Genomic DNA, 13,866 nt, shown 5'->3' with positions numbered 1-13,866 from the left:
AAGCCCTGTGTAATAGAGTAGAGCTCTCTCAATTTCAGAGATACAAGTAAGAGGTGAACAACAATTAGCAGTCAGATGAGATAGTTAGTTAGACTGGAAGGCTGTAAAGCAAAAAGCAATGTGGATATTCTAAGAATTAGCTTTTTTAATATTATAAATGAGAGGAAAAAAAGGAAAAAGTTGTTGTAAAAAAAAAGAAGTTAGAAGTTAGTTTTAAGCAGTTACATCAAAGAGCTAAAGACTAGTGAGAAGATACTTAATATGTGCCTAAGTATTTGTGTTTCTTTAAGTCTAGTTCCAGTTCTAGTTCTACAGTTCTTTCTTAAAATCTAACTATAAGAGAGAGCCATTAACTTACTGCTGTTTTAGTAAATAGTTCTATTTTTTTTTTTTTTGGCTGAGGCAATTGGGGTTAAGTGACTTGCCCAAAGTCACACAGCTAGGAAGTATTAAGTGTCTGAGGCCAGATTTGAACTCCTAGGCCATCTAGCTGCCCCAATAGTTCTATTTTTAATAGCCAAAAAAATATTGAGCATAAAGCATGCTAAAATTTCTAAGACCTAACTAACTAGACTTGGAGGAAGCCAGTTGTATTATATTGCCACGACAGTAATCCTAATACAGGTAAAGTGCCCAGAGGGAACCAAGCAAGCCTTTTTCAATCTGCACTTAAAAATCAAACCTATGATATGATGACTAATGTTATACAGTAGAGCTACCAATATTCTATGAGTCATGCTTCAAAGTACAGCACAAAGAAGCTCTATCACTTATCCTTTTTCATCACATACTTATTATTATGTACCTAAGAAGCTCTGTACTAGTCATTAAAAGGCTATAACTGTTGGGTGAAATTAACATGCACCTTATAGGCTTATCCATTCCTGAATGCAGGTCTTGACCAAGTTTGGAAGAACCCATGCTGGATGAGTTATAGAAACGTCAGCTATATACGAATCCCCATAATAATGAGCAATATTACAATGGGAATATCTGTAGATTAAGGGCTACAAGGACAAAAGCAAATGGAGTTTAGGATAGTGACTACATCCTTCATTGATACCATTATAAATAGTGTATCAATGCTGATTACGATACAAATTTCTGTGCCAATGATGTCCTAACTGGTAAGGCATTAAAGGAATCTATTTATCTCTGGCCATTAAGTGCTTGTCAGAGCCAATCAACCACTTGAGAATGCTGCCTTGTCCATTTGTCCTTCAGACCATCGAAAGAGGTTGTCCTGAGCTAGGGGTTAGGGAAGCGGCTTCTACCCGAGGCTATGAAGGCTCGTTCTGCCAGCCAGCACGGGTCCCCGAGATTTTTCCTCACTTGCCTAAATGTTCTAGGATGCCTTGCTGCCTTCAGCATGTGAGGGTGAATATGGGGCACTTCCTGAGGAAGGCGCCGCATCCAGGGAAGGGTAGTACTGGGCTCTTACCTCAGGATAAAGGCAGAGCTGCTGAGTTAATATTCAGGCTGGACTGTTAACGATTGTTAATAGTCAGGAAGAAAACAGATTGATGTTACAGCACTCTACCTAACTTACCATCCTCTGTACTTGGGCCATTTTATTCTTCTTTTAAAAAGATAGCAAATAAGATCAGTGCTATGTCACAATGGAGGAAGGGGAACGATGGAGGGAGGGAAAAATGACATCATTTGCTCTCCTATAAAGCCAAAGAGTAGTTTTATCTCTTTGAACAGGGGGAAAGCAGAATCTTGATTATCCCCCCCTTTCTTCCCCCTATTTTGTGGACCATATTAAGGCTATGTCTTACAGCTATATGGCTTCCCTTAAAAAACTCACAACTCCCTGGTGTCCAACAATCCCTCCAGCACACACAACTTTGTCTACTGGCACCAGGATAAGGTGCTCTGAGAAGCTGCTGGGATGGATGGTAGGAAGAACAGACTTCACAAAGGATTATGCTAGTGGTTGCTCAAGCCAGGAATTCTCAACCTGAGGTCCATGAACATGCTTTACAAAATATTTTGTTGACTGCAATTAAGATGATTGAGATTGGAGGGAGCTTTTTGGTTTGTTTTTGGTAAACCTTGTGATTTTATGCATTTAAAAACATTATTTTGAGAAAAGATCCATAGGGTTTACTGTATTGCCAAAGAGATCCATTAAGGATCTCTGCTCCAGATGGATTTCAGGAAAAAAAAGTGAGAAGACTTAACACAAACTGATGCTGAGTGAAGTGAGTAGAACCAAGAGAATTAACAGCAACATTGCACGGATCATTAACTTGGAAAGACTGCTCTTCTCAGCAATACAATGATTTAAGACAATTCCAAAAGCCTCAAGATAGAAAATGCTATCCAGAGAAAGAACTATGGAATCTGAAAACAGAGCAAAGCATACTATTTTCACCTTTTTAATTTTTTTTCTTTCCCACGGTTTTTCAGTTTTGTTTTGATTCTTCTTTCACAACACTACTAATGTGGAAATATGATTAATATGATTGTACATGTATAACCTATATCAGATTGCTTGCTGTTTTGGAGAGGGGAAAGGAGAGGGAGGGAAGAAGAAAGGAGAAAAAAAACCCCAAACATTGCCAAAGTAAATGTTGAAAACTATCTTTATGTACCATTAGAATAAAATAAAGTACTATTAAGTGGAAAAATAAAGTCTCTGCTCCATTTTTTCTGAAAGAAGAGGAGGGTAGGGAAAGAATTTTGTGGAAGGAACAGTTACTGTGCTCAAGTGATATCTTCAACACAGAGTCTTTGTGGATCCTACCTTTTCCTTCCTTCAAATAACCTTTTTTATTTTGTCTGTTATCTTGTAGAGACACATTCAGTATATATCTTGAAAAGCAGTATGGCACAGTGGAGAGAAAGCTAGCCTTGAAGCCAGGGAGACCTTAGGTTCAAGTTCTGACACATACTGGCTGTGTGAGCATAGACACAAGTCATTGAACTTCTCAATCTAGGCTACTCTCTAAGCCCCTCTCAAAAGGGATAATAACTGCCTTGATAGTGAGTTTCTTTACCTGGCAGCTCCCCATTCCAATTACATCACAGATCCAGTACCTATCCTTATCTTGATATATGTACATATTGTCTCCACTATAAATTGTAAACCCCTTGAGGGCAGGATTTATTTTTGTCTTTGTATCCTCAGCTTCTAGTACAGTACCTGGGACCAAAAAAAAAAAAAAAAAAAAAAGATCATAGATCTTTTTTGAATTAAATGACAAGGGGACAAGACTAGGCTGTAGTCTGTGCAAATGGTCCACAGAAGCTGGGTGAAATATCCTAATTTCTGGAAAAGTTACAAGGCACAGGAAGGGAGACAGTCTTTATCAGCCTAAAAGATTCCAAAAGCTATATACAAGTTCAGGGAAAATTCTTCCAGAGGTTCTGGACAGGAAATGAAGAGGGGCCATCCATTATTCATGAGCCAGTGGAAAGTATGGAATGGTAGAATAGTAGAAAGAGTACTGGATTTAAATGTAAAAGAATTGGGTTCTAGTTCCAGCTCCATCACTTATTAACAGTGTGACTCTCTGAACTTCGGTTTCCTTATTTATTAAAAGGGAATAAAAATCCATCTCCCAGGGCTGCTGGATATTCAAAATGCCTTGTAAATTTTAAAGGCTCTTAGAAGAATCTTCTATATACAGAAAGCAGTAATGAATGGCAAGGAAGACAGCAGGTTTGACAGGCAAAGATTGAACAATCTGGTTGCTTCTACAAAGGAAGAGGTGATGGACTTTTCCTGTACCTTCCAAAAATGTTTCCATTGTCTTTTGGTTATTTTCATTCTGAATTTCTTCCCTCTTCCTTCCCCAGAGTTTGAAACAGCTTGTTTGTTAGGCAAGCCTTCCATGCAAATTCTAGGATGAAGCAGCCAGTCTGAAGGCATATTGCTGGTCATCATGTAGCCCTGGGGTTTTGAACAAGATTTAGGAAAACCAAGAGGGACCTTGTTACTGTGCTACTGGCCCATTCCCTGGGAATGGAAGCAGAACTCCTTTGGAATTAAATTTTGAGGGCTGTAAAACTCACCCCTTGTATGGGCAGCTGGGAAGATGAAGGATGTACAATAGAAGTAGCCACCTATGATTACCTGATGGAAACAGCCACATCTTCCACTCCTCCAAATGTGACTGTGTGTGTGCGTTATTTATTGGATGACTATCAGAGTGTTAGAGCTGGAAGAGACCTGAAGGTCACTTAGTCCAACACCTGAAGTAGAGGATACTAGAGACGGTAATTGTCTTGCCTACAGTCGCATGAGGAGAAAGCCGCCAAGTCAGGATAGGAACCCATTCACTCCTCAGCTAGTATTCTTTTTTTTTTTTTTAAGCATTGGCAGGGCTTAGGGGCCAGTAGTCAACGGTCCCAAGGACTTTTACGGAGGTGGGGACACCAGCAGGAGCAGGTCCCCTAAGCAGAGCCCATCAGACGGGTTTTGATCCCCCTTCCTGGTTCCTTCCCTCCCTTCCCCCCGGGATTGCCAAGGATCCAGCCGTGATGGCTGACGATGTACGGCCGGGGTCTCGGGTCCCTCCTCAGCCCCTGACTCTTGCAGTTAGGGCCTTGGGAGCCCTTGGAGACACCTGGATCCCCTTGGTTCAGGGGGTTCTGACTCTCTTCGAAGCTGCCAGTGTGACCGGCTCCCTGACTGTATTCTTATTTCACTTGTTCCAGGTGGGAAGGGCAACCTCCTGGGGAACAGCCCCTTCTTGGAAGGCTCTGTGTTGATGGCTTCCAAAAAAGGACAGAAAGCAGCATTTTAACCAAGGCTGGGGGTTGAGGGAGCGGGGGGCGGGGGGACACGCAGATCAGTGTGCAGCCCCTCCAGCCTGCCTTCAGCTTTACCTGTTCCCGATCCCACGACATCCCGGCTTGGAGATTCAGCCATGGCGTCAGCCAGCCGCTCCCGGAGGCCTTCTTCGGTGTGCTCCATGGAGGACATGTGGCGGAGGCCGAAGCCTTCGGGCCAGCTTCCGCACACTTCCAGCAGGGTCACACTCCGATCAAAGGTACCTGCAGCACAGAGAGGGAGACCTGGCTGAGCACAGACACACACCTTCTCCACCTCCCCTCCAGGCCAGCAAAGCTGGGTCACATGGACTCTCCTTACAATACTGCCCTTTCACAGAGGAAGAAAGGGAGGCTCAGAGGGATGCGGGGATTTGCCCGGGATCGCCTAGTTAGCCTGTGCCAGTTATGGAACTTAAAACTCAGGTTTTCCTCCAGGCAAGACTGCCATCCATTTGTTATATCATGTACTCTATGTCACAAGATGGCGGTCGCGGCTCCAGAGAGCCCTGGAGGTGGACAGGGCCGTCGACATCATGTGATCCTGTTTCTTCATATAGCAGACAGGGAAACTGAGGCCCAGAGTGGCAGAGACAAGGGGAGCGGGGAGGGGCTCTGGCAGCAGGAGCCTCTCAGGAGTGGGGGTCAGGGCCCAGCTTCCTGCACCTGAGCGCACGACGGCTGGCGCACGCCAGAGATGCCGGAGATGGCGTCGTGGCCGGGCCCCTCAGCATCCCTGCTCGAGGGCAAGCCGAGCCCTGTTTGGGAGAGCACACGGGGTTCTGCTGAATGCAAAGACTAGACTTTCGAATCCAAGAGTGCTTCAAAGCACAAATTAAAATTATTTTGACTTTCTGATACAGCAAGTCTTCTGTAAAGGCTTATTTCAAACCATTCGCCCTGGAATGAGATTACGGTCATGCTCTGGTGCTTTAAGCACATACCACGTCCCCAGGCGTTAGGTAACCAAGCCCTCTGCACCGACTGGGCCTGGCTCCTGCCAGCCCAAGGAAGGCTAAAAAATGCAGCAAATGCCAACGTTTCCCCAAGTGAAAAGTCCACGAGGCGCGTCCCCGTATCAGCTCCTCGCTTCTCCCCTTTGATCAGCCTTCAGAGCCTATCTCTCCCAGGCAGGGGGCTGTGCAGCCTCAGAGCACACCCTCTGCCAATGACAGGTGGTAATAGAGAGGGTGCGAGCCCGAGCCCCCGGCAGGCGGCCCTGCCTCTGATAATGGCCAAAGTACTGAGGTGATAACCGTTAGTAAACACTCGAGGCAGCCAGCGGCTCCATACATCAGCAAAGAGGGCCAGATAATCCTGAACTTTGGTGGCGGGGACAAAGGCCCCTGGCTGCTGGGCCGGCCGGGATCTATACAGCAGCAAGGGTCACTGTGGGCTCCTGACTTTCATCAGCAAAGGCCCCCCTTTGATTTATCTTTTGTCTAACATTGGGGCAGATTCTGGCCCTGAAGGCACAGGCAGCGCTGCAGAGGGAACACAGGAGGGGAGGCTCCTCCGAGAGGGACGCTCAAGGCTTTTCCTGGAAGGAGAGGGACGGGCCCCTCTTCTTCCATCTCCCCTCCAGCCCCTAGGGACCAGTGGACCCCGGGGCGGCGACTGCCCAAGAGGCAAACTGTGCCCTCCTCAGGTGCTACGGGTCATGTTGGCTGCCCCTTGGGTGTGTGCTGTTGGACAGAAAACACAGGGCAGACACGTAGCTACCTTCCCTGGAGTCAAATTCCAAGGCTCCAAAGGTTCAAGGACATAAGTTCGATTCCTGATCTTGCCATTTACTTGTGTAACTTTGGATGAGTAACTTCATCTTTCTTTCTCCATTTATGAAATGGGGATAAAATGGCCCCATTTCACTATAGCTCCTGAGGTGGTAGGTGGTGGAAGAGAAGGAATATTCATATTAAATGTGGTTCTTTTGGGAGGTTCTTTACCTCTAGAAAGTCAGTGTCATAAAATACAAAAAATACTAATGAGAGGTCAGAAAGGTTTGGGTCAGAAGGCCTTGCTCTGTCATTTGTAAATTCTGTGGGTCTTAAGTTTCCTTATTTGTAAAAGGAGTATAATAATGCTGGTCCTACTTATCTCTTGTGGGGCTGTCGTGAGAATTCTCTAAATTAATGGTATGTGGACATGCTTCAAAAATGATAACGTGAGAAGTCTGGCAGAAAATACCTTTAGACTAACACCTCACACCATATACCATGATAAGTTTCAAATAACATATGACCTAAATAAAAAAGGTCATATCGCAAACAAATTAGGGGGGAAGAAGATAGATACTTTTTAATAACTATGTATAGATAATGAAGAGTTCTTGATCAAAAAGGAGTAGAGGCTAACATAAAAGATAGTGTAATATGTAACAGAACTTATCTATTAAATAAAATTGGAAAACTTTAAAAATGAGATGGAATTAACTTCAAAGAGAAATAGTCAACGATGGGAAAAATCATTGGAGTAAATCTGATAAAGATCTTATATCAAAAAAGGAAACTTATACAAATCTATAAGAATATAGTACAAATTATAAAAACAAATGTTTGTTGATTGACTAGAGCAATTCCTCAATAGCTAAATGGTTAACATATGTGGAAAAAACAATTTTCAAAGGAAGGAATTTAAGCTATTAATCAATAAAAATGTTCCAAATAAATAAGAGAAACAAAAATTAAAATACCTCCAACTTTCTACTCCATATCTGGAAAATAAAGCAAAGGTGAAAAGGAAGAAAAATGTCAATTGTGGGAGGGTTTGTGGGAGGATGGGCACCCTGACGTGCTGTTGGGGGAGTTGTCAACTGGTCTAACCATTCTGGAAAGTAATTTGGGACTACATTCCCAAAGTCACTAAACAGTGTATTCCTTTTGATCTAGTGATAACAGTACTAACTATAAACACTCACAGAGGTCAAAGACAAGAGGATGGAACTATAAGTACAAAAATGTTTATAGCAGCTTTTTTTTTTGTCACAGCAAAGATATGGAACAAAGTGGATACCTATTAATTGAGGAGTGGCCTAACAAATTATGGAAAATAAGTGCAATAGAATATTATTACATCCTAAGAAGGGATGAATTCAGAGGATTTGTATAAATAGATGCTGAGTGAAGTAATCAGAGATAGGAAAACAATTTATACAACGAGTCAATAATGTAAAGGACAAACAACTTTAAATAAATTTTGTCAGTCTAATGACCAGTCATGACATCAGAAGGAAGAAGCTTCCTACCTTTTGGCAAGAAGTGATTGTTTTAGAGACATGCATTTTCAGACTTTGTAACTAGTTGATTTGTTTTGCTTGCCTATTCTCCAAAAGGGCTCAATGGGAGGAGGAAGGGGAGTTGTTGAATAGTGATAGTGATTTTTAAAAAATGATTTAAAAAAAAAGAGATGTAATAAAACATTGAAAAAATGCACCAAAGAGAACAGAGAATGGGATACAATAGGAGCAATTTTGTTACTATGATGCCAAATTTATTATTAGAGATTAAAAAAACCCAAACTTCCTATAAATTGACAGTTTCAGATATGGTCCTCCTTTTCTTTGCATATGGAAATGTTCATGATTGTATGTTTAAGTTAATAGTAATAATTTCAAAAACCAGTAAGATCCCATGTAGAGGAGGGGGAGAAGGGGAGGGATTGGTATCACTCCAGGTTCAGAAAGGCCTTTAGCAGTTGCTTTGTCTCTTTGGCCTGAAATTTTTTCCCTATGACACCCATAAATTCTGGTTTTCCAGGGAGAGAAGCAATTCTGATGGAAAACAGGAAACTCTTTTCCTCCATGCATCCTCTCTAAAGATGAGTTTGTGGTGACCATGCAATCAGTTCACCCAAGTAATGCTTAATTTGTTTAAGACAAAGGAGTAACTGCAGGATTGCTAGAGCTCATGGCAACTCCTACATGTAGGATTCACTATCAAAAGATGACAGAATATGTTGGCGAGAGACCTTGGTTTGAGGTGCTGAGCAAATGCAAATAACCGTAACTGTAAATTTATAAAGCTCGGCACTTTCAAGTTTGGAAGGCACTTTATAGGCAAGACCTCATTTGAGTTTCTCAATAAGCCTGGGCAGTGAGGTAGAGGGAGGGGAAGTAATGAGTATTTATACAGCTCTAGATATGGCGCTAAGTATTTTACAAATATCAGTTCCATTTGATCCTCACCACTCTCTGAAGCGTGTACTATTATTACTTCCATTTTTATGGATTAGGAAGTTAGTAAGCAAGAGTTAAATGTTTTGTTCAAGGTTACTCAGTCTGAAAGTGTCTGAGGTATCAGTATTCTTCTTTTATAAAAGAAAGCACTGGAATTCCGAGAGGTCCATCATATAACAGGATCACAGATTTAGAGCTTCTCAAATGCAACCCTCTCACTTTACAAAAGGGAAACTGAGGCCCAGAGAGGTTAAGTGACTTGCTTATGCACAGAGGCCACAAGTGGCAAAGGTGGGATTTGAATCTAGATTTTCTTGCTATTAAGTCCAGGGCTCTTGCTACTACATTGCAAATTGGAACATTTTGTATTAAGTTCATAAAGGCCCTCGTTAACTAATAAAACCAATCAATATCTGGGCTTCCTACAAATCCGATATAATCCCAGCTCCCCTTTATATGACACTTTAAGGTTTTAAAAATGCTTGCAAAGCAGGCACCAAAAATACTATTATTCCGATTTCACAGATGAGGAAAATTGAGACTCAGAGGTAACACAGCTTGCCTAGTGCCATCAAACCAGGACTTACATTAGAGAAGAGAATAAAAGGAGGCAGCAGAAAGACAGTCAGCAGCTAGAAGTCACTGCTGATGATAAGGAGCCAGCACCAGGGGAGCCAGAAGTCAGCTAAGGCAAAGGACACCTGGACCTGTCGGGGTCAGACACCAAAGTGAGACCAGAAGGAGAATGTCCCAGAATAAATGTCAGGAATCCAGTGGCTCCAGAAGTCTGAAACAGGGCCGGCAAACACAGGGCAGGTACGGTGGCTCCCATGCAGCTGGCTGGCAGTGAATGTCTGCAGATGAGGTGGAGCAGGTGGGGGATCAGCAGGGTCAGTACGGAATGGAATCTTGCAGGGAGCTGGAAGGGCCACTGTACACAGAAGGTAAGATGGAGTCCAAAGCCAAGGGGGATGGTGAAGAGAACTGCACTGCCATTAAAGGGGCAAGACCCCAAGGAAAGAGGCCTGAACCAGGGACATGTGATTGCCCTCATCTGCAAGCTTTAATAGACTTGTATTCAAGGCGCCTGCATTTGGATTCTAGCTCTCATACTTTTAAATACATTTCCATATTTGTCATGTTGCAAAAGAAAAATTAGCTCAAAAGGGAGAAAAAACATAAGAAAGAAAAAAAAAAACACAAGCAAACAAACAACAACAATAAAGAAAAAGGTGAAAATACTATACACAGTCTCCATAGTTCTCTCTCTAAATGCAGATGGCTCTTTCCATCTCAAGTCTATTGGAATTGCCTCAAATCACCTCATGGTTGAAAAGGGCCAAGTCTATCATAGTTGATCATCACACAATACTGTTGTTACTGTGCGCAATGTTCTCTCTTGGTTCTACTCACTTCACTTAGCATCAGAACGTATAAACCTTTCTAGGCTTTTCTAAAATCAGCCTGCTCGTCATTTCTTGTGCAATAGTGATATTTCATTGTACTCACATTCTAAAACTTATACAGTCATTCCCCAAAGGCATCCACTCAATTTCCATGAACTGTGACTTTTATATTGTTTTTTTACAGGCTGCTTGGCCAGTACAAGCAAAAGGGATGTTGCTGCTGCTGCTGCGAACAACAATAAAAATGATAGCAAACATTTATGTAGTGCTTTAAGGTTTGCACTTTACGTGTTATCTCATTTGAGCTTCATAACTCTCTGAAGCATATGCTATTTTCCCTATTTTTATAGATAAGTATTCTGAGGTAGACTGAAGTTAAGGGACTTGCTTAGAATCACACAGCTAGTGTTAGGCTAGATGTGAATTCAGGTTTTTCATCACTCAGGGCCTGGTTGAGTTATCCACTTTGCTACCTAGGACAATAATAAGAATCATGGCTTAGAGTCCCTATTCAGATTAAAAGAAAAAGGGAAAAGGACCTATTTCTATAAAAATATTTATAGCAGTTCTTTTTGTGATGGAAAAGAATGGGAAATTGAAGGGATACTTATCAATTGGGGAATGGCTGAACAAGGTAGGGTATATGATTGTTTCTTTATTTTTTAAGTAGGTACATCTTTTTATTTATACTTTTATGTATATTGGAAATATGATTAGCAAAGTTATTTCATTTTTAAATAGTATTTTATTTTTCTAAATATATGTAAAGATAGTTTTCAATATTCATTTTTGTAAAACTTTTGTGTTTTAGATTTTTCTCCCGTCTTCTCTTACTTCTCCCTTCCCCAAGACAGTAAGCAATCTGATATAGGTTAAATATGTGCAATTCATTTAAACATGCTTCCATGTTTATCATGTTGTACAAGAAAAAAACAGACCAAAAAGGGGAAAAAATGTGGTATATGATTATGATGCAATACTATTGGGCTATAAGAAAAGATAAGCAGGATGCTTTCATATAAACCTGGAAAGACTTGATACTGATGTCTGATATAAAGTGAATTGATATAAAGTAAAGCAAGCAGAACCAGGAAAACAGTGTACACAGTAACAGCAATATTGTATGGCGAAGAACTATGAATAACTTAGCTGTTCTCAGAAATATAATGATCCGAGACAATCCCAGAGGACTCATGATGAAAAATGCCTCCAGGGATGGAATCTAAATACCAATGAAAACATGGCATTTTTTTGCTTCCTTTATTTTTTCTTTTGATCTTTGTCTTCTTTCCCAATATGACTAATATGAAAATATGTTTTGCATGATTGCATATGTACAACTCATATAATTGTTTACTGTCTCGGAGAAGGAGGGAGGTAAGGAAGGAAAGGAGAAAATATAGAATTCAAAATTTAAAAAGAATGAATGTTAAAAATTGTCTTTACATGTAATTGGGAAACAAAATATTATTTTTTAAAAAGTTTCCTTCTTCAGAAGGAACTGCATATAATAATCTGGATGTGATCAGAACAGGGCAGAACACAAAAGACCTACAACCTCTCTTATTCTGGTTATTCATTATGTCCTTTCTTAATGCAGTCTAAGATTGCATGACCTCCTCTGGTTGTCATATTACAACCCTGATTCATATTGTGCTCATGGTCCATCAACCTCTCCCACTCCTGTGTCCAGATCTTTTTCACATAAAGTGGTGTCTATCTCCATTTCCTCCATTTTCAATGTGTGAAACAGATCGTTTTGTACTCAGGGATAGCACTTGACTATGGTCATCTCTATTTAATTTACTTTTAAGAGCTGCCACCCACTATTCTGACCAGAGTAAGTAAGCTGAGATACAATCTTGTATTCTTTCCATTATATCGTTGTGACTCTTTTAGGAATGGCTCTGTGATGTCTCAGTGAAGAAGTCCTTAAATTGGACAATACACATCAGAGCTCTCCCTTTTGGAGAACATTCAGTCAACGTGGCTCATAAGAAAAGTCACAGGATTGAGGATAAAGTCAACGTTGTTGATGTCCTGCTGAAAGGTATCTGCCTACATACCCTGGCAAAGGGTAAGGATGTAGTCTGTCCAGCACCAGTAGGGAGAGAGCCATCGGGCAAAAGAAAGGCCTTAGGATGTTAGAACTGACATATGTGGCCAGTGGTAGCAAGGTGAGCAGAGCAAATGTAAGGTTGGCAATGGAAGAAATGCAAATTAGAAGCCAGAAAAGTTTGGGATGGGACTCAGGTTCTTGAAAAGGCAGTTTTGACACAGGAGAAATTGGTGATTTTGGAGAAAGGAGACCAAACTCCTACTTTTCATTATGACACTAATTAGTTCCTTGGACAAGTTGTTTTTTCTGAGCCCAAGCTTCAGTCGTACACTTCTGTGGTGATACATTTCCTGCAGTGACAGCTACCATTCAACCAAGACAAAAAACAAAACAAAACAACAAAAAAACCCAAAAAAACTCAATCATCATTGCTAGCATTTTTAAGGCTTCTAAGGGAGAAGTGGTAATTTTGTGGAAGAAAACTTCTTTTTGCCCATGAAGGACTGTCTATAATATAGCTACTTGGAAGCCTTCATCCTCCTCCTTGCTTTCCTCTCCCTCTCTGCCTATTCCAATTTCTGCTTATTCTCTAAAACCCAGGTTGAATCCTACTTCTTCCAAGAAGATTTTTTTTTTAACCATTCATGTCTATGGGGAACCCTTACTCTACTCAATTCCTTTTAAAAAATTTTTTTTTCTGGTTCTTTGTGATCAATTCTTTTTTTTATTAATTGTTTTCTTTTTTTTTTATTACATATGTATATTAACTTTTCAAGGTTCAGAAGTGCCCCTGGAGTTAAAGACAATAATAAAGCTGTTTAGGCTTTACTAACTTACTAATAATTATTCTGGCCCTGACATTCAAACCAGAACCTCATCATTCAAAAACTTCCTTGCCCTCCATCTAAACTGGACTTAAAGTTTAACTTTAAGGTCGACTTTTGGGCCCATAGAAAAGATGCACCAATGCAGAGGTTTGGATGGGGAACAGGGGCAGCCTGATTTACTTTGGTCATAGGAAAAGTACTGTTGGCCAACTGTACATCAGCTGATGAACACACAAACGGACACTAATTTCCATATTTCCCACTAAATAGAAACTGGTGAGTTATAGGAAGATGGGGCTGGCAATAGGGAGCTTGCCCCACTTCTTTCCCAATTCCTTTAGGCAGTGTTTAGGGTGAGTAATCACCCACTCAGTTACTCCCGGGGTATATGCCAGTCTGGGGTACATTCTTCCTATTTTCCCCTGTATTCACCTGACCATTTGCAGGAGTTGGGCCTGGGGGAGGCTGGATAAATGGGGTCTGATGGAGTTAGTGCCTGAACTTCTGGGAGTGGGCGGATCACCTGTAGGATCAGCCAATCACTAGGAGCGGGGCAGGGAGCACCAATGGGCCATGCACAGGTCTTGGACTGAATGGATACATGTGGTGAACATGTTG

At 41.3% G+C, this 13,866-nt stretch overlaps 1 protein-coding gene across 6 annotated transcripts in view; it reads right to left on the bottom strand.

The window, feature by feature from the left end:
* BCAS3 (BCAS3 microtubule associated cell migration factor) overlaps positions 1-13,866 on the bottom strand; it is a 787,317-nt gene that overhangs the window by 18,662 nt on the left and 754,789 nt on the right. For all 6 annotated transcript variants that reach the window (XM_051994106.1, XM_051994105.1, XM_051994107.1 and 3 more), the window contains one exon: positions 4,840-5,007. In XM_051994106.1, the coding sequence (XP_051850066.1) occupies positions 4,840-5,007 (168 nt within the window). The remainder of the gene's footprint in view (positions 1-4,839; positions 5,008-13,866) is intronic.

Source organism: Antechinus flavipes, chromosome 4 (assembly GCF_016432865.1).
Source record: "Antechinus flavipes isolate AdamAnt ecotype Samford, QLD, Australia chromosome 4, AdamAnt_v2, whole genome shotgun sequence".
Taxonomy (NCBI): domain Eukaryota; kingdom Metazoa; phylum Chordata; class Mammalia; order Dasyuromorphia; family Dasyuridae; genus Antechinus; species Antechinus flavipes.
The sequence above is the reverse complement of the archived record's forward strand: the minus strand, read 5'-3'. Positions and strand labels throughout refer to the sequence as shown.